At 50.5% G+C, this 20,737-nt stretch overlaps 1 protein-coding gene and 1 long non-coding RNA gene across 3 annotated transcripts; both read right to left on the bottom strand.

The window, feature by feature from the left end:
- Positions 1–1,567: 1,567 nt before the first annotated feature.
- LOC143660314 (uncharacterized) lies at positions 1,568–3,671 on the bottom strand. Its single transcript, XR_013163946.1, has 3 exons — positions 3,469–3,671; positions 2,635–2,727; positions 1,568–1,849 (listed from the first exon to the last, which is right to left on the bottom strand). It is a non-coding gene; the product is annotated as an uncharacterized LOC143660314 (long non-coding RNA).
- A 7,479-nt stretch (positions 3,672–11,150) lies between these two features.
- On the bottom strand, positions 11,151–14,318 carry IRX6 (iroquois homeobox 6). 2 transcript variants are annotated; one of them, XM_077133636.1, is made up of 3 exons: positions 13,885–14,318; positions 12,494–13,099; positions 11,151–11,582 (listed from the first exon to the last, which is right to left on the bottom strand). In XM_077133636.1, the coding sequence occupies exons 1-3, from the start codon at positions 14,063–14,065 to the stop codon at positions 11,575–11,577; spliced, it is 795 nt and encodes a 264-aa protein (XP_076989751.1). In that variant the 5' UTR covers positions 14,066–14,318; the 3' UTR covers positions 11,151–11,574. The 2 variants fall into 2 exon arrangements, 1 of the variants encoding a protein (XP_076989751.1); XR_013163945.1 differs by lacking the exon at positions 11,151–11,582 and adding an exon at positions 13,304–13,380 and having other exon boundaries at positions 13,006–13,099; positions 13,885–13,914.
- Positions 14,319–20,737: the final 6,419 nt, after the last annotated feature.

Here is a 20,737-nt window from a genome sequence, read left to right as displayed (position 1 = left end):
TTATAAACAGCCTTCCCATTTGAGATAATATAGCATTTGTGTTCGACACTTCCCACAACAAATGGAGATACAAATAGATGAAACTTCAGGGTCAGCAGGGATTTTACGGCTCTCTTGCTCTCTGAATATACTAGCATCTTACAGGAAATGCCACCACCACCACCCCCCGCCCCCAGATATTCTGTTCACAGAGATCCCTAAGCAGAGATGGGTCCAAATCAACCTGATGTGGCAATTTCTCTGTGAGTATCCAATTAGCAATGACAAATGGTGGGAAGTCACTGAATTGTTAGTGCGCTCTGACAGTCTGAAATTAACAGAGACCTGGCATATGTGAACAAGGTGAGAACCAAGGTCATTTCAGGGTGGGGTTGAGGTAAATGTCCTCGGGACGATCGACCATGCTGTGGCCCCCATCTGTCTGATGACATTAAACCCTAAAAGAAAAACCACTGCTGTTTGGACCTCAAGCTTACGGCTGTGGCACAACTTTGGAGATGTGAATACTTTAGCCAAGACACCGCGGGTACTATAAAAAATATGCCAGAAACAAGGACATCTATGTCTTCATGATGCTGTCAACTGCTTTATAGGTTAGTCATGCTTTATGGATGCACAAATTTGACCCGAGTCCTCATTTCCTTCTTATTGAAATTGGCAACCAATCATGGAGTTACTCCGGCTGAGAAGTGGGGAAGTGGGGTGCAGGTCAATTCTAAAGGGGACTGTCTGCAGATAGGGACCAGTGCTCTCTGGGGCAGAGGGGGTGAGGGCGTGTTGCAAGATGATCTTTTGGGATATAGGTAGAACATATTATAACCTCGGTTTATTTTGTATGTTTTTTTAAAAAATTGTATTTTGTATTTATTTGTATAAAATGTGTGTACTATGGTATCTGCCTGTAATTTATAAACAAGCAAACACACCTACATCTGGAGTGCATACTTGAAAATGTCTTATTAATAATAATATATGCCTTTCTAAATGGTCACTGACTCTTCTTAAAGAATCCGATGAAAATTAAGAGTGCTCTCACCCCAGAACACTGCACATTTACCCACATTTCTGCAGACCATATTAGGGGACTCAGAGAGCCTTTAAGGCCAACCTGCGAATCCTAGGGCAAGAGTTCTTTTTCTCCAGTTTCCTCATTCAGAGATTATTCTAGCACGACTTTAGGCCATTCCAGCATCTGGTCACCCAGCAGGACCCTCAGGTAAGGATCTGGCCAGTTGCTGCTGCAGAGCATCACGTGTCCCCAGTCCCTACTAGCTGGAAACTTCCTGAGCCAAAAGTCATGGACCCAAAAATAATGAGCCGTCTCCTGTCACCCACCTCAACAGGCCAGCCCCTGTAAGCACAGCCCTTACTTTCTGTCCTTCTTTGTTCACGTTTGTGAATGCATACACACACACACACACACATACACACACACACACAGAGGCAGATAATTTATTTTATACTTTTCATTATTGTTTTAGTTTCCTGGGCTGCTCAAAAAAATAGCATGAAATGGGTCGGGCTACACAATGGGAATTTATTTGTTTTAAGTCCAAGAAAATGTCTAGATCAAGGCATCATCAAGGGGATGCTTTCTCCCTAAAGACTGGCGTTTGGGGGCTGGCTGCCATCGAGCTTTGGTCCTTAGCTTGTCACATGTCAAGGCACGTGGTAGCATCTCCTGGTCTCTCCCTTCTCTTCTGGGTTCCACTGGTGTTCAGCTGCTGGCTGCTCCCTCTGGGTTTCTCTCTCTCTGTCTGAAGTTCATTCCCTTATAACGGACTCCAGTAAAAGCACTAAGACCCATCCTGGGCTGGAACCTTAACCAAAGCAACCTCCTCATAAGGTCCTGCTTGCAAAATGTTCATACACAAGAATGGATTAGATTTTAGAGCATGTTTTTCTGGGGTACATACCACTTCAAACCACCACAATTATAAAGCACAATCTTACAGAAATTTGGAAACATGGAAATGTACAAAAGAAAAAAATTAAAATAGCCATAATCTCATCCTCCCGAGATTACCACTATTTTCATTTTGGCACATGGCCTTGCAATCCACTTTTTAATGTATGTCTGTACACACAAAAACATCCTTTTTAATATTGATTAAAAAGAGGTCAATCGTCTGAATTTGTCTTGAAACCGGTAAGCTTGTGTTTAAAAATCTGCCTTCAATTCCAACCCTTTTTTTTTTTTTGGTTTAAAAAAAAGTTGTTTCTTCACAAGAATAAGAGGAATAATCACACTTTAGCATATCTAGCCAAAAATATATTATCAAATACATAAATAGTGAGGGTCCCAGGGCCTTAAACTCGAGAACAGGAATTTAGGTCCTTTTGTAGTCACATGCCTTTGATTTAATCTAATTCTGAGTAAAATTTCTCCATCCCTTGATCTTTTCCCCTTTTCTTTTTCTGACTTTCCTATCCCCTTTCTCATTCATTCACTTTTCCAACTAAGGCTTTCTGAGAGCCTTCTTTTCATCAGTCACTGTGTTAGGTGCGGGGGATAAATGGTGAATGAAACTGACCGGGCCCTGCCTTGGTGGAGCTCAGTCTCCTCCCAATTCCCTTCAGCTTTTCATCTCTTTCTTTTTTGCTCCAAATCACTCTCTATCATCTATATCTCACCTGCAGGCATGAATGCTTTTCCACGAGGCCGACGCCTTCTCTGATGATCAGTATTCCATAAAATATCAGATCCATGAAAAAGGCCTCTCTCTGCTGAATTTATGGATTGTTGAATTTATGGATTTTTATTTCATAAAAAATGATTAATGATAATTAACATTTTAACTTCAGACCGTTTAATGGCACCTGACAAAGGGGTCAAGTGAAACTCATGGGTGTCATATGTCAGATGTCACAGTATGTGATGGAGCTGAACAGTCGCTGAGGATTAGGTGAAGAGAGTGTGCGAAGGAACTGCAGACACGGCTTCTGCACCCATTCCCAGGGGGCTGCTACCCCCTGGCCACAGTCAGAGGAGTACCACCTACACCCCAAATGAGAAGTACCATGCTTCAGTATGAATGTATGTGTAAGTCAGTTTTGTAAATGTAATAATACCCAACTCCCTCTGCCTCACGCGTCCAGCATGTAGCATCCTGCACGTTAAAGAAAGTCTCTTGCATGTCTAGAGTTAAGGGACTTAATGAATTTCCCAGCCCTGCTCATTCCAGAACCTGCTCATCACCTTATTCCTTTGATGTCTCTTACACGATAACCTCAATAGCCTTCACCTTCATATTCTCCTTTCACTCCTTCACCCCAAGCCAGGCTCAACCTCTGCTTCTCAATCACTTCACTCCTTTCCCTCTTTTCTTCACCATCCCTCCTGGCTTCACCCAACACTTGGGAGGGCACTCCTGAGGGCAGTCCCACCCACTGTTCTGCTCCAGCCTCACAGATGGGAGGACCAACCACCACCAAGGACCACCCAAAAATTAAGCAGCAAAATGGTACCAAGATCCAGTGAGTTTCAGAAATGGAAGGCTGGAGTCCTCCCAGGGGGACTAAACCAGATGGTGGATACCATGCACAGGACCTGGATTCCTGGGAGATGGGAGCTGGCGATTGCCGCCGGCAACAAGAAGGAACATATTCCAGGATGAGAGAGGAGCTCGGTTCCCAAGGAGGGGAAAGTGGTGTGGCTAAGCAGAGCTTCAGTCAGAGAGCAACGCCACAGGTCCAGGTCCCAGGACCTGATGAAACTGTGAGCTCTTTATGAGCTGGCACCTGGGCTCTCTGGGCACATGATGGCAAGGAGATGCTTGCAGATGGCAAGCAGGGCACATGATCACTGCAGGCACATGATGGCAAGTGAAGGCTGTTGTGCACGCCCCTGGGAGCCTGAAGCCCATGGAGCAGGGTAATGCAGTGACAACCAACACTTACCCAGCATACACACGCGGGTCCCCAAACCAAGCACCTCTCACCTGTGACTACTTTAATCCTCACTGTCACCCCGGGAAGGAAGGTCTAGTTTTATCCCCATTTCACTGATGAAGAAGCCAAGGCTCAGAGAGATTGAGACACTTGCTCACGGTCACCGGGCAGGAAGCGATGGGGCCGGAATGTGAACCCAACATGTCAGCCTCCTAGATGCAGATTCGTGCTTCAGGTGGGTCCTGGCCATCTGAGCAGGTCGAGGCTGCCAAGCGGAAAGGGAAGACGTAGATAATGGGCAGCAATAAAAAGTTTCCCTTTAGAAAACATTTATTTAAGAATATACAGGTTATATTTAAAGAAAAACATCAAGACAAAAATAGGCTTGGATATAGCTTGAATCTTGAAGGTGAAATGAGAAAGTAAGAGAAGGTGGTAAGCACCAAATGTTCTACGCAGGCCTCAGTAAATGGTGCCAGTGGGGGCGGGGGTTGTTTGAGGAGCAGCAGGGAATAATGAGGAGATTTTCAACATACACACACAAAATCCCCACCGTTAGTTCAAGGAACCGTGCCCGTGGCCTGGTCTGCAGCTCCTCTGACCTTGCATCATGTGTCAATGTCAATGACTGTTGTCACCAGTTGATGGGCCTCCCGTTAGCTACTTAGAGATTCTCTTTATGCACTTAAAAGGCATCATTAGGACCAAGCGGCCATTAAAGCCACCTTGCTGTTCGGAATGATTTTCTGAAGCAAATGCAGAGGAAACGCGCCGAGGGTTGAAGTCATTAGCTCGGACCACAGAAGGACGGACTGTGGGCCATTAGTCATAAGAAGGGGAAGTGCGAGCTATTAATACAGTTGGCTTGGGGAGGCTTCTCCCTAAATGGACACCTGAGTGGATGACCCCATGTCTTTGCTCTAGTAAATGGGACACGTGTGAGCTGTGACATCGCCTCTGTAGAATGAGTGGGTGGGAACAACAGTGGTTGCAGGCCTTTGCTGGGGAGAGGGCTGTGACAGGGACAGCTGGCTTACAGTTGTAGAACAATTGCAGCTAACAGTTTACGTAATGCTAATTAGGGGCAGGCATAATTCTAATGCTTTAGGCACTAACCATTTGATCCTCACAACAAGTGCTATTGATATTCCCATGTTAGAGGTGAGGAAACTGAGGTCCAGAATGGTTGCCTCAGTTGCCTGAAATTGCACAGCTAATAAATGGCAGAGCTGGGTTTCAAACCCAGGTCATCTGGGTTTCAGAAGCTGTGCTCTTACGGCTCCACTATATAGTTTGATCAGAAAATGAATGCACTTATTCTCTTTCTGCCTCCATGTGGGTGAAGCATGAGCTTTGGGGTCAAACAGACCTGCACTGGAGCCCAACTCTCCCATTCCCTGGCTGTTAGACCCTGCACAAAGGGCTTCACTTACTTAAGACTCAGTTTCCTCATCTATAATGCAGAGTCTCTATGAACATTAAAGGATATTATGTGAAGTGTAAATAAAGTGTATAGAACTTGAAGAAATATCCCTGTCTCCTTTTTCCACACCGAAGTGGTAGACACTGTGACTGCCAGGCCAGGACACTGGTGGGGGATTGGATGGGTAGCAGGATGGCTACTCCAACCAGAGCCTCTGGGGTGAGGAGCCTGCCAGGACCATCGGCGAGAGAGTCGGTGCCATCTTCCTTGTCCCCTGCTTCTGAACTGTCCATCTGGGGCTCTGAGCTGAGCATCAGTCTCTGCATGTTGAATGGGAGAATAAAGTTTGGAAGCGCATTCAAAACTGTAGCCTTACCTGTGATCCCAGTTCTGGGAAAGGAGGCTACAGGTTTTTCACTCCTCCTCCCACCAAGAATTAAGAGTCTAGTTCTCCACCTTCTGTATCTGGGTGGGTTTAGTGTCTTGCTTGACTACTAGGATACAGTGGAAGTAGCATCCTGACCTTTGAGGCCTTACAACTTCCGCTCGGCACTCTGGGAACACTTGCCCTTGGCATGGAGCTGTCATGACCTGAAGAGTCTCCAGCAGCCCTCGGAAAGCCCTGCAGGGGGCGGAACCAAGATCCACCTTGGAATTGGATTCTCTAACCCCAGTCCCATCGAATAGCACATGGAGTGGAAACAACCCTTGGCACTGAGCCCAAACTCAAGATTCGTGAACAGAAATATATTATTGTCCTTGGTGTTAACTAAGCATAAAATTTTGGGGAGGAAGCTGGGATGAGTTTTCCACAGCAACCCCTAAGTGGAACACCAAGAAACACTTCCTAAAGACGCCTACCTCTGCTCGAAGTTGCCTGTGCACTGAGCTACCCCAGGGGCAACTTGGTTGGCAAATGTCCCGAGGAGCTCCCGTGTGTGGAAATCTCTCCCAGGCCTTTACCCTATGTGTAGGCAGCAGGGTACAGCATGGCCAGGGTTGAAGGATGTATTTCCTAGTCAGATGCTAACACTGGGTATCCAGAATCACATTGGTCTTCTGACTCTTTCATAAACTGTGTGGTAAAATGCTAATATTAGATCGCACTTTACCATGAGTAAAACATGGAATACATAGACTTAAGAGAGAAGCCACAAGTTTAGACTTTCAGTAGGGCTATTTCCCCAACTCATCCCTTATACATATGTTCTAGAATATGCTGGAGATTCTCAACAATGCCTGAATGTCGATTCTCTTGGGAGCAATTAAAATGCACTGCACCAGGGCCCCATCCTTAGACGTCCTGATTTAATTGGTTTAAGGTAAAGTCTAGGTATTGGTATTTTAACAAAAAAACTTTCTGGCTGACTTCTGTATGCCTCCACAGTTGAGAACAACTACTCTAGACTCATCCTCATACTGTTTTTAGTGTCATTGTTCTAGGACAGATTTCATGAGACTTTAAATAAAGCCAAGCTGGGATTTGGAGACAGTCCCAGGCAATGAAGGAAACCCTCCGTCTCTGATGAACCCATAAATAAGAACCACACTTTATATTAAGATAGATTAATTTGCCAAAGAGAATACATACATACAATGTGAGCTGGTCATGGCATAAAGTAACAGAGTGACACAAATTATTTCCTTTTAAATCGCTTTCAATCCTGATGACACAAAGGAAAAGTCTCAGTGTGGTGCTAGCTTGTTTATACTATCTCTGCAACTCTTTGCCAAAATCAGGGAGATGGTTCGCAACTAACCGAAATTCAAGTAACCCGGATCTAAATCTCTGTTCCCATAGAAGGCAGGTGAGAGAACTAGAGTACTTAGGAAAGAGCCACTTGGTTCGTGATGAGCTCCGGACTACCAGGAGAAAGGTGAGTCTCAGAGACATTTGATGACTTGCCCAAGGAGTCAGATCACTGCTTCCCTGCTCGCTCTCCCTCTGCCTTACCTTTTGGTGAAGAAAATTGTGCTCTTTGGGGAGCCTCAGCCACACAATCCTAGTTCGACTCTATTTCCTTGCGCTTATAGTGTGCTGATCCCTGCGGAAGGGCAGAACAGGTTCTCTTAGGGGAAAAGGTACTAAGGGGAAGAGAAAGAATAAATTGGGCAGAAGGAGAAGAACTTGCTGGTTCATAATAGAAAAAGTTTTCTAATGCCAAGGCTGCAGCAGACCGTGTCAGGAGACAGCAACAGTCCCACCCACTGTAAATTCTTTTATTTGCTTAAGGTGTCATTTCTCCTGCCTGGGATGGTTTTCCCCATGCTCATCTTTGGGGACAGAGTGCTCTTGCACACTGAGATTCAGAGGGACTCCTAAGACGCTTCCCTCCCTGGAATCCTGAATCGCCTTCGTACATCTGACAGCGAGAGGCAAGGCCATCTCCGAGGCCTCCTCCTGCCCCCTCCAGTGCTGACCAGCTTTTGTGCTTCGGGAGGACTCAAACACCAAAGCTGTTGAACCAGATGAGAAGATTGAATGTGAATCCAGATTAAACCCTGGAGGAAATGTAACCGGGACAGGATGACTCTAGGCCAACAGCAGGTGTCCCCACTCACCTCGCCTGATGATGGGTTTAGAGTCTGACCACTTGAGGTTCAGTTACACCGCTCAGCCTAGAGAATTTGGCATCTGCCAGACCACTGGGGAATGCTTGTTAAAAAGCAGGATCTCCTGCCCCACCCCATGCCAACCAAACACCAGGGTGCTTCTTTAGCGATGGCTGATTTTGATGGTGGAGATCTGTGGGCTGTATTTTGTCAAATACTGACCAGGGGTGTCTCAGACAACCAAACCCTAGGGAAAAGTGGGCAACGGGAAAGGTGGGGGTGCTCTCCTAAAGGATATGGGGGCAAGTCCGTGGTGTCCCAGAAGTCCTTCCCTATTGGACATTCATGACAAGGACAGAGGGTGACCTGGAATTTTAGAGACATGAGATAATAGAGTCATAAACATTTAGAAGCTCAGAAATACAGATTCTTATTGATGCTGGAATTAAGGAATCTTAAAATAATACAATGCATTAGCAGGAGAGCAGAGCAGTTAAAAATCAGTCACATTCAGCATCTGAAGTCTTGACTTGTTAGTTGGATAACTGGCACTGAGTTACTTAACCTCTCTTAGACTCTGCTTCCTTCTTCATTACATGAGTATACTACTAAGTTTAATGTAATGCTTCCTAGGCCTGATGCGACATATAGATGAGTTAGTGCATTTAAAGGACATGGCATTGTGTCTGATACATAGTAAGGAACCAGAAGCTGTTCCTATAATTAACAAGGTCCTAGAAGAATCTTAGAGCTAGAAGTGATCATAGATATCATGTAGAGAGTGCAATGGCCATCTAACACGACTCCTGTAAGGAGGGAATCAATAGGAAAGAAGTATGTCTTCCCTGTCCAGCATCCCCTCCCTTCCAGGGGCCCAGGCATGTGGCAGCCCCTCAGCAGAGAGTACGGACACTTTAGCCATTGAAGGAACTCTGAACTCCGGCTTCTGCAGCTGTGCCGGACCTGAGCATGTTCACTTTCTGCTTTGACTGGCACACACTTCTCAGAGCTCATGGGCCAGCTGTCTGTGGGCACCAGCAGGCTCAGCCGTGGAGAGCAGGGCTGCATCCTCCCTCCGCCTTGCTCCGATTTTTAATCAAAACTGTTCAAAATATGATTCTGGGAGATTATATTGGGAGCTTTGCAGGAGGCCCTTGATGGGGGCAGAGATGGTGGGAACAGATTGTCCCTGGGGGCTTGAGGCTGGGATAATCGCAGGCTCAGGCCATTCTCAGGCTGTTGATTTGGAACCCCGGAGCTTCGTCATCAACCACAGAGGAGACACGGAGCCCCTGCCATGGATAACTCAGTCACCCCTATTTCCCAGCTTCCCCAGAAAGAGCAGGGGGCTTGTCCATGGCCACACAAGAAGGCAGTAATGGCATTGAGATGGTAAAGCCAGCTTCTAGGGTTCCAGCTTCCTCTTTTCTGCCTTTCTCATGCCCCAATGTCTCTAGGCAATGAGGCTCAGATCTTTAGCAAAACTGTGGGACTAAGCCTACGCACCAGAAGATGTTTCCTGGTTTCTAGAACTATAGAGACAGTCTCCTAAGGTTTTGCGTAATAAGATGGGCAGAACAGGTGGATCCCTTTTCTTGTTCAAACACATGGCTAAAGGAGACTGTGTGAATTCACCCTGCGTCTTTTGCATCTGGATCCTGGTCCCTGCTCAGCCACATGAACCTGGGGCCTAAGTGGGTCCCTTCTCTCCAGGCCTTAGTTTCCTATCCATACCAAGTGCTCACTCAATGCGATGCCCCGTCCTCAAGATGCTAGCTGAAGCAAAACTCCCAACTTGAGGTCCTAGGAACGCAGCCTCCTGAGGGGACTACCTGGCCCCCCAGGACGGGGTGGGGTTGAGGGTGCCTTGAAAGAAGCCTTCAGCTAATGCTCTTTATTACAAGCATTAATCCCCCAAAGCTGACTGGAAATAATGTTTATCTTTTTACAGTTTAATTTCCCAGACCCTAAGCCTTGGGTCAGTGAGGGCAGATGGAAAGTCCCCGCGGAGGTGGGGGTGGGAGCAGCTGTTGGTTGGAAGCCAAAAGCAAGCAGCAAGGCGCTCTCCCAGAGGAAGGGGCGGTAAGGCAGGTGAGCAGAGGCCCAGCAAGGGCGTGGGGCCGCCAGTGGAAAGCTGGGGTTCATCTCCGCCACTGATCCTCTGTGACCCCGAGCCTGTCCCTTGCCTTTCCATTCAGCATCAGTTTCCACATCTGAAGAAGTTAAATTTTTTGCAATTTATCGCCTCTATTATCTCTTTCCACTCCAATAATTCTGTAGAAAAGAAGATGGGGTGGGACTGGGATGGAATGTACCTTGGTTTTTCCAAACTCCACTGGTCCTTCTTTCTTACTCCTCGCAGCCTCCAATAATCTTAAAAGCTATTCCCGAGGAAGAGGGTCCTACCTTTCAAGATTTCAGTGACTGAAGGTCCCCCAGCCATGCCCCACTATGCAGGGGAGGGACCCAGTCATGGAGATACAGCTTCCCAAGAACCCAGTCCTTACATGCACACCCAGCTTTTCTCCTTTTTGCCTTCCTGCCTCCATCAGCTCCCAGGGACTCCCCTCTAGGGGACTGCCCTCCCAGCATCCTGCTCCTTCCCAGCTGACAGAGACAAACACTTTGGTTAAAGCTGAAGTGAGCAGGCCCAGAGGCAACTCAGGTAGTGCCAATGAGCTGCATCTACGTGGGCACCGTGATATCTCCAGCTAAACAGACACATCCACCCATCCCCCACCACCACCCCGGCCCTTGCGCATGAGGGGGACAAAGACCCTTTGTATCAGAAGTGTTTGCACACACTTTGGATTCAACAGAAAGAATGTTGAACCCCCTCTCCCTTCTTATTGACCCAGCACAAGCTGTCATTCGGCCAGTCCCAAGGGTGAGCCAAGGGATGGCCAAGATTATCTCCCTCACTCCTTCCTCCTCCCAAATTCAGCTTCCAAGCAAATATCTGAACATCTCCCCCACTTCCATCCCCACAGCTGCTCCCCACCTCCAGTGCCCATGAATCAGTGGGAACCTCACCCTGGCCCAGTGAGCCTGCCCTGTGAGCCGAGCAGGTTCTGCAGCATTAGGGCTGCTAAGTTGCAGGTGCCCCACCACTGCCTTGTCAGTTCTGCTTCTTGCTACTAAAAGGCACTGAGACCTGTAGCCCACTCTGAAGTCCCTCTATAACCCCTGGTCGCATTCCACCCTCCACCCAACCTCTCCAAACAACCCTCTACCCCCTACCCGGGCCGGCACAGATGGGTCACACAGCTTGAGTTCTGTTTGATAATTTTTAAAGACACAAAGGGGTGGGAGGAAGAAGATGCACAGAACCCTTGAGGGCCAGGCCAGTCACCAGCAAGGAACTTAGGAAGCAGGGAGGTGGTGGGGAGGGAGCAGGAGAGGCAGTAGATTCAGATCTTGGTTCAAGAAGAGGAAGGGAGGCTTGGAATAGTTCATGCACGGGGCACATTGCCCAGCCGTCCCCAACGTGCCCCACCACCTCCGTTGGGTCTGATAAGGTACACATCTGCCAGCCACCCCAGCTCTGCGTGCAAGGATGGCTACTTAGGAGGGTTCCTGTGTTTCCGTCTTTTAAGCGAAGTGAGAACTTTTGGTTCCCAGTGAAGTCTCAACAGTGTCTTAGCGTGGAAGTGACTTAGAAAAGTGGGGATCATCTCCAAGATTCTTCTGCAAACCACACCTTTGCGCTAACCTGCTGAGAGAGGAAAGGTTGATTAAAACCCGAGGGTTGCTTTGTGGCCATACCTGGGAAATCAGGGTGTGGGGAGCAAGGAAAGGTCTAGAGGCAATTTGCTTACCAGGCGGGAATATTTGGGTCCCTTAACGTGTGAATTCAAGAATATCATAGCCCATTATACTAAACTGATAGTTAATCACACGAGAAACTACTGCAAAGAGCAGAACCTGAGAGTAGTTGCTTCAGGCTACCTGATGCTTGGGCCATCTCTTTTGGGGATGAAATTCCCTTCCACCAGACCCCACAGCACAGGGAAAGAACCAGGTAGGGTATGGGCACACTGGTTAGCAGTCTTGCCTGACTTGGGGGTGAGACCCTGAGGGAAGTGCTCTCCAGCACAGCACCAACTCTGGGCTCCAAGTGTGTTGGATGCAGAAGTACGTCTACACTCCTGGTGGCTTGAATGCACCACAGAGAGTGGAAAGCTGGACTCAAGCACGGGGCTTAAACTCACTGTGTGTGTGGCTCACTCCCTCAGACTTCTCCCAAAGCCCTGGTGCCTGCCCAGTGCTAATAAATGCTCCCTATGAGCACAGCAAGGGGCTGGGTGGTGTCAGGCAGGGATGAGGACACCTGTGCCAGAGGGGCGTGGCCATGCAGGTTGCACATCTCTTCCATGACTTTCTAAGTGATCCTAGGCAAATTTCTGCTTCCTGGCTGACCTTATTATTTTTATTTGGCTTTAAAATGAGGGAGGAGTGGAAGCTTTATCTTTAAGCTTCGTTTCACACCATGATGCTATTTTTCGAGGAGTCTGGCAGAAAAATATTGTGCCAGGAAAGAGACCAAAGGTCTCATCCCTGACTGGGCAGGATGGTGGGCGGGTGTCTTTTGGACAGACACTCCCGGCGCCGTCGGGGGCCCACTACCTTCTGCTCCGGGAAGGAACTGGCACTGCACTGCACGCTCCCTCCGCCGCGGGTATGGCACACAGTTCAGCGGCAGCCCCTGCAGGGCAAACGGGGGGTTTCCAGAAGCTTTGGCTACACGGGAAGACTCGTCGCACAAGGAGTCTCTGGGTGCCGCGGCTCGCCCGCTCGAGCCTGGAGGCTGCCCGAGAATTAGGTGGCACTCAGGACTTTGTGGCCGAGGACGGTTTGGGGGTGCACCTTCAACGGCGCCCGCCGCAGTCTGCGCCAGGGACCAGATGAGCGGTTTCTCGTTGCACGCGTAGTGCATGGTCAGCGCGGGACCCCCTGGCTGCGCCCTGAGGAAATCAGCTTCGCCCGGACCCGGGGGCTCAGCGAAGGAGAAGCGGGGCATCACGAGGCCGCACTCCCTGCGCTGCAGACGACCCTCTCGAGCTGTGGCGCAGGGTGCGGGCAGAGACTGCACGCCCTTAGGGAACTCTGCCAGCCGGTCCGCAGCTGTGTCCACTGCTTCCTCTTCTTCGGCCTCCTCTTCCTCCTCCTCTTCCTCCAGATCTTCCAGGTCACTCAGCCGGAGCCCTCGGACCTCCTGGCTAACTGTAACATCTGCAGGATATGAGGAACTAGTGAGAAAAGCCCCAGGCCCCAAGGGAAATCCTCGGGAGTACCCATCCCAGAGAAGCTTTTAGCAAGACAGAATCTGAGCTCAGGGCATTCGTGGCGTAATTCATGGGGCCTACCATAGCATCTCTTCCACTCGCCCTAGGGCTAGCGGCCAGCCAAGAGAAAGATGTTCTGACCCAGCCTTACCCCCAGGCTTCACATACACCTCTTCTCTCCTTCAGTGCCACTTTGCACTGCCTGACACCTGATTCTTGGTTTCTCAACTGTAAAAAAAAAGGGTGGGTGGGGGCAGTAACTTAAGTGCCCACAGTGTCTGGTGTCATAGTATTTAATTAAGCAAATATTTACTGAGCATCCAACTATGTGCCAGACACTAGGCACTTAGTTATTAGGTATTTAGGGACTACATCGGGACATAAGATGCCTTCCAGTGGAGGTGATATTCTAGAGAGGGTAGATAGACCAGGAGTATGTAAATTTTCTCATAGTGAGGAAGGGCGAAGGAAATAAAATAGCTGGGTAATAACTTTCGCTTGGGTGGTCAAGGAAAGCCTTTCTAAGAGGGAATCTTTACAGTTGAGAAGGTTCTGTAGGGAATTCCAGGAGGAGGGAGCCACACAGGCAAAGACCCTGAGGCGTTCAGGGTATTCAAAGTTGGAAAAGTAAGCAAGGGAACGCCCGCGAGAGCCGCTGCTCCAGAAGGCGCCTGGAAAGACAAGTCAGAGCTTGTGAAAGCCGTGGGACGGGGCGAGGAGTCTCTCCTGTACCTCTGGCGTGACCGTGGAGGCGGCCCAGCGGTTCTTCCGCTCGGTGGTCCTCCTTCCTCTCCTCCCCGCCTTTGTTCTTGGGCGCCCACGTCATCTTGTTCTCCTTCTTGAGGCGCCGGCGCGCGTTGGCGAACCAGGTGGACACCTGGGTGAGGGTCATCTTGGTGATGATGGCCAGCATGATCTTCTCGCCCTTGGTGGGGTAGGGGTTCTTGCGGTGCTCGTCGAGCCAGGCCTTGAGCGTGGCGGTGGTCTCGCGGGTGGCGTTCTTCCGGCGCCCGGCGCTGCTCAACTCCACCGCACTGTACCTGGGCGGGGGGAACCCGACTCACAGTTCCGGGGCTGGGCATCAGGGGCCGCAGACAGGGGACAGTCTACGACCGGGAAGCCGGGTTTGCCCCTCTCTCGCCCCACCCCCAGCGCGCACTCAGCGGGATCCGCCACGCCGTGGCAGAGGAGCAGAGAAACTTGCCCTGCTCTAATGCGCAACTCGGGCCTCTATTGCGCCGCCGTCTTACCGGTCATATTGGTACTGCCCCAGCGTCGGCTCGTAGGAATAATAGGTTCCTGGTTGCCCCAGGCCTGGTGTAAAGCTCCCTGCAGCCTCTTTAAATTCATACTGCGGATTCTGGTGGGGGAGAAAAAGGAGAATCCCGGGCTATATTTGGGGAAGAGGCGCGGCAGCGTATCTGCTAAGGGCGTGGACTCTGGAGTCAAGAGTGACTCAAAGTCCAGTACGACCACTCGCGTTGGCTGTGACCTTGGGTACAGTGGTTTAACTATTCTGTGCCTCTGTTTCCCCCTTGATAGAAAGGAGATAGCAATAGTACCTATAGATATTGAAGGGAACCGTGCTGGTGAGCCCAAGGCTGACCCCCAGGTGCAAAATAAGCAGTAGTTAAATATCAGCTGTGGTTATTCCTGTGACTGCTTCTGTCCTCCCTCCCCACCCCCCATCCCCAGCAGGGGCACTTTTGCACAATCCTGCCACTTCCAGGGCTAGTCCCTGACCCTTTGGTCTTTGTGACTTTGGGTGAGGTATTTGAACTTCTCCACATCTCAGTGTCCTCATTCGTGAACTGAGAATACTGGTGCCCGACTTGCCCATCTCATAGTATTAATAGAAGTAGAAACGGTTACTAAACGGCATGGGATCCTGAAAATTGTAAAGTACTGTAAAGATGTACTTTCCCCTTGTACACAGCCTTAGCCATTTCCTTTCCTTGGAGTTGTGTGTTCCTTCTAGATTTTCTCTAGAGATGCCACGGTATTCTGCCCGCCGCAGCCGCCCCTGTCCCCAGGCCCCACTTCGCCCACTCACCAGCGCGCCATACAGCGCGGGCGGCTCCGGAGCATAGGATAGGTAGCCAGGGTAGCTCTGGGCGGCTGTAGCGGCCGCGTAGGAGGCTCCATAGATGCCCAAGGCTGCGCCCAGCTCGGGCCGCGCGGTGCCCAGCAGACGACTATCGTAGGGTGCACAGCAGAGAGCGGCCGCCCGGGTGGAGTTCGAGGTCACATCGGGGACCGAGCCTGGGGCCGATTCGTAGCAAGTACTGGAACTGGCAGACACCAGAAACTAAGGGAGTGAGAGGGGGGCGTGGGAGGTGAGAGACCCGCGCCTTTGGCTGCGGAAAGCCAGCGGCAAGAATGAAACTGCCAGATCGCTCCTTCTTTCAACATTAAATGCCACAGTGCGCCTTATCTAAAGACGCAATGAATCCCTTATAGACGCGCCTAAGAGGTTGCAAAGGCTCCAGCGTCCCCCGGCGTCCGGGTGATGGGAACGTTCCGATACCCGAATTAAAGACGCCAGACCCTGTCGGTCCCGCCCCACCCCGGGCCCCACCCCTCACCACCACAGGATCCTACAAGGGCAGAGCTAGAAGTTGGCCTTAGAGCCATCATCTCTGTCTCAGGCCTATTCCGATTATCGGTTCCTCCATGGAGGACCAGAGAGAGTACCAGACTTGTCCAGGATCACACAGCAGGTCAGAGGGTGAGCTGGGACTAGACCTAGAAAAATACACCTCACATTCTGGAGAGAAACCAGAGAACAGTGGCGCTGTCTCGGAATTTTCCAAGGAAACTACTGTCTCTGCACATCACCCACCCTGGTTTGAAAAATCGAGGCAACTGACAGGCAGGGGGCTTGGGCCGGATTATAGGAGGGGCGGAAGGGGGCGGATATGGGCATAGTTAACAAAACAGTAACAACAACAACAAAAACAACAACGGTGAGATGGACAGCGCTTTGGACTGGAAATGATCTTTCTGAGACTCCCTCAGACACCTCGGACATATGTCCCAGGAGGAGGAGGAGGAGGAGGAGGAGAAGGTGGAGAAGGGACCCTGACTAGAAAATCCGAGATCCTACCTATCTCGCTGGACCCGGGGATCAGGTTATCCAAGTTTCGGGTCAGGCCGTGATTTTCCAGCCCGCCCTCGGAAGTGGAACTTTCTGAACCAGGGATTGGGGGTCTCATAGGGGACTGTGGTACATGACCTGGTCCCTGCTCCCTCTGGCATCCCCGGCGACCCGTGCAAGAGGAGGCAGTTCAGAGGCAGGCGCGCATACTAGCCACTGCCGTCGCCCAGTCTACTCCCCATCCCCACGGAGGCGCCTCTTACCTGGGAAGCGCCGCCGTACGGGTGTCCGAAGTGCGGAAAGGACATGGCGGTAGTCCCCGGCCCGCCTCCCTCTTCCCTTGCGAGTTCCCGCCTCAGCCCGGAGGTTCGGCGCCCCCAGCTGTGCGACGCCTGGGTTCCTTACACGGCCGCGGGTACCCAGCGCCGGGTCCTGTGTCCTCTTGGCGTGGTGGGAGGCAGAGCCGCGAGCAGCCGGGCTGCTGAGCCCTGCGCTCCGTAAATCGCTCCTCCGGCCCGCGGGGTCCGGACGACAGAAGGGCCCATGGATGGGCAGGGGAAGGGAGAGGTTGCGGGTTCTCGAAGGTGCGTGGTGGCCAGGTGAGGGGAGGCGCGGCGCGGGGCTGTGCGACTCTCGAGGTGCCCCAGTCCAAGGTGGCCAGTGGTTCAATGTGACGTCACGGTAATCCCGGGCCGCCAGGCAGGCCCCCGGGCCCCGGGGCCCCGGGCCACCAAGCGTGCCAAGAGCAGCCAGCCCGTGCGCGCGCACACACTCGCCCACACTCACACTTGTTCCGGCAGCTTTGGAGGTTGTGCAGCTGGGAAGCAACGTCGAAGACCCTGACCCTCTCCTCTCGGTGCTGGATCCTACCCCTTTTGGCTTCAAGCACCCCCCCTCGCGCGCACACACACATACAGTCTCTCCAAATTACCCGGGAGAAGTAGGAGAAACGCCCCCCTCGGCGCCGCGCAGGTCCTGGGCGCAGCGCGCTCACCTCCTCCCCTGCGACCCGGAGGAGGAGAGAGGCAACTCGGGCGGCGAGGGAGGAGAAGAGAATACAAAAGAATAGACAGGAGGGAAAAAAGAGGAGAAAAGTGGGGGAGAAAGGCAAGAGGGAGAAGGAGGAGGCGATAGAAGGGAGATGTGGAGTCTAAGCAACAGAGGCGCACGGGGAAGGGGAGGGATCTGGGGTGGGCGAATGCTGGGCGGAGGCTGAACACTGGCAGGTGGAGAAGAGCTGAGGCTCGGGGGAGAAGACTCCAGCCCCACGCCCCCGCCCTTTCGCTGTAGGAAAGTTTGCTCGCGCCAAAGGCCCGGAGCTCTATGAGGCTGCTCGGGGCAGTCTTGGTGGGTTCCGCTGGCCCGCCCATCATTTTCCTCGAGGATCTGGCTTCCTGCCTCAGTATCCCCAGAATCAGGCTATAATCCGACCCTTCAAGCCCTGGGCTTTTGCCGGGGACCTTGACCCTTGAGCTTCTCTGCAGCTGTCTGGTTTTCTGATATATCGAATGTGACCCCTTGGGGCCGAGGTTTAAGTCTTCTCGGACTTAGCCTGGAGGCACGCCGCGTCTAACCCTGGGCATCTGCAGGCGGTGGGCTGCGAACTCTGGGCTTTTCCTCCAAAAGCGAGGCTTCGCTGCCTCACGCGCGCCGCCCGCTGCGGGCGCGGGGAAATTGGGGAGCCGAAAGGAAGTCGCCCCGGCGGAGCTGCAGCAGCCGCGCTCCGCTGGGGGTGGCGCTGGCGAGCCGCGGTGGAACGCGCCGGACCGGCGGCCCCTTCCCTGCGCTCCGGCCCGGACGCCGGGCTGGACACAGTGGTCTGACCCCTGTTTCCACCCCAGGGATCCCCAAAGGCAGCACTGATGGGAGGGAAGCTCGTAGGTGCCAGGTAGGGACTGTGTCCTCTAGGCCTGGATCCCGGGACAGGCGGCGCTGGCTCCCGAGCACTGCACAACCGTTGGCGCAGTCCCCAGTTGAGAGCCGCGCTCCTGAGGACCTCCAAACCGCGAAACCTGGGGGAGAAAGGGGTGGCGGGTCAGCAGTGCTGCCGGGATCTAAGTTGAAACTATACACCCGGCTTCCGGGTTTGCAGGCCAGAAACCTTAGAAATCCTCGCGTTTCACTCACAGCGTCCCTGCGCTTTCCTGTTTACAAAGCACTGTCCCAGACCTTCGCTGCACCTCCTCGGAGTCCTGAGGGCTGGTTCGAGGTCCCTGTCTTATCTTCTAGTTGAAACGCGGGAACGTGTGGCCCAGAGAATAGGAACAACTCGAGTCTCTGTCTTGGCTTCTCACAAGGAGAGGCGGAAGCCTCGCGGCGCGCGCCAGCTCTGGGAGCCTGCTCCTGGAGCCCCTCGCCTCGAGTTTGCCTCCGGCGCCTTGCAGAGGGGACTGGTGGACTCGGAAGTCAGTGACCTCTTTAAAATATCTCTTTCCCCTTTATTATTTTCTTCACAGACTCTGCAGCACGCGCAGAGAGCGTAAAGGAGCCCCCACAGCAGACTCTTTCGCCTAAAAAATTATTGACGGGAAGACTCGCTCCTTTCTAAATACTAACACATCCTGCGCGGGTTTCTAGCTGCTGCTGCCGCCACAGAGCGCTGTTACCTAGGAGAAGCCATGCTTTCAACCCCGGAGCTTCCTAGTTAGAGATAGAACTATAGTCATCGCTAGATTGACTTAGTGATAAAAATTCATCATAATAGATAAATCCCTTGATTTTTCAAGACGCACTTTGGGGCCATCTACGCATTTGCAGCATGGATACAGCTGAGCTTTTTTTTTTTTTTTTTTTTTTTTTTTTAAATAAGGACTGGAGAGTATTCATTATATTAGTCCCTTGGGGAAGATTACTGCTAATTAATTAATTGCAAACACTTCCAGAGGGAAGGTATGTCAATTGTAAAGTAATAAAATTAGATAGTTGAAATACTTACTCAGCAACTTTAAGCACCGATTCCTTCCCAAGCAGATTTTTTTTATGACAGAAAAATGGGGATGGTAGTGGTGAAAAAGCATTAGCTATGTCCCCTGGCGATCTGGTTGCAAAGGAGAAACTACCATATAGGATTTATTGATTTTTTTTTTTTTAGTTGATTTATAAGGCCTCTGCGGTATCAGTGCTGTGTGCAGGGCCTCCAGGCCTACCATTTGCCTTTGCTCTCTAGGATTAGAGAAAAGCAGCGAGATTTTTAAAAAGCAAAAGAAAAGAAGAGGAAGAACAGCCATGAAATAAATTGGGAGGTAGGAATATGAAGACATCTCAGCATTTTTCTTAGGTAGGAAAGGAAAAACAAGCGAAACAACATGTTTGATGTTAAGGTGCTTTCCTCTTCTATTGTCCTCAAAGTAGCTTTATGGTTTGGGTGACTGTATGAGAATGTCTTCCAGGAAGGAAGGCCTGGCACTCTCCACCTCCCCACCCCTGCCCCCTAGTTTTCCAGCCTCTGGAGACCTTGATTTAACATTTCCTTCCTTGGGAGAAGGCACACCCACAGCAAACCTACCCACTGATATCAGATGACACTGATATATTTGATTGTTACATCCTCCAGCATTTAGCAGGTTTCCCTAAATATGGGTATTATGAATTGTGCCTCTTGTTCCCATTATTTGGAGAACGTCATAACAAAACAAAGCCACTTGGGTTAAAATCAATATTAACCTCTGTCTAGCAAGAACCTCAGGTGAGAGAAGAGGTCTTTCTTGGAAAGTCAGATTCAGGGGTGCTGCAGTGGTCTTTGCATTCATCCTCCCTCCCAAGGCACCCACCTCAGCAGCCCAGAGCTCTGTGTTGCTACAGCACAACAGCTTCTCATTGCTTTGTTCAGCGTTGATTAATTTAGTTGCAAGGAAAATACCCAATTGTACATGCCTACATGTAGGGTTTATTGAAGCAAGTAAACAAACCTATCAAATACAGACCTTCCCAGTTATGTTGATAGGTGTCAGTCATTCCACCGAAAGCATTTGAAACAAATGCTGTAGAAGCTTTTGTTGTTTTAGCGTGAATGCTCTGTTGGTTCCTCTAGCTGCTCATTAAAACAAATACAAGACCAGGTAAAGAGTCTGAAATCCATGTGGACACAGAATGGGAACCCACATTGTTTATGGGAGTTCAAGTTGAATTGCTTTAACTGCACTGTAGTTTCTGAGCAGGCAGAGTAAGGGACGTGTGCTCGACAATAAGCTTGAATGTAGATACAAAGAAAAAAACAAAAAGCAGGAAAAAGTCATATTTCATTATTTTGGGTTAAAAGTATCCATCATCTCCTAATGATGTATAAAGACAGCTGTTTCATGGGGTTGGGGGTGGGGGAGAGAATAGTGTTCCCCAGAATTTGTGAAATGAGCTTCAAATACCTTAAATCACAGATGGAATGTGTGAGTATTTGAAAATAATAGTGTAGAAGAAAATGTGCTAAATTATATTTTCAAGTGGGGATTTTTTTTTTTTTTTTTTTAGTGACTGTTTTTGAACTGAGGAGAA

Source organism: Tamandua tetradactyla, chromosome 16 (genome assembly GCF_023851605.1).
Source record: "Tamandua tetradactyla isolate mTamTet1 chromosome 16, mTamTet1.pri, whole genome shotgun sequence".
Classification (NCBI taxonomy): domain Eukaryota; kingdom Metazoa; phylum Chordata; class Mammalia; order Pilosa; family Myrmecophagidae; genus Tamandua; species Tamandua tetradactyla.
The sequence above is the reverse complement of the archived record's forward strand: the minus strand, read 5'-3'. Positions and strand labels throughout refer to the sequence as shown.

Coding starts and splice junctions, on each gene's coding strand:
- IRX6 (XM_077133636.1), bottom strand. CDS start 14,065: ATGCTGGCCATCATCACCAAGATGACCCTCACCCAGGTGTCCACCTGG. Junction 13,100..13,884: donor CCTCCACGGTCACGCCAGAG/GTACAGGAGAGA, acceptor CATATCCTGCAG/ATGTTACAGTTAGCCAGGAG.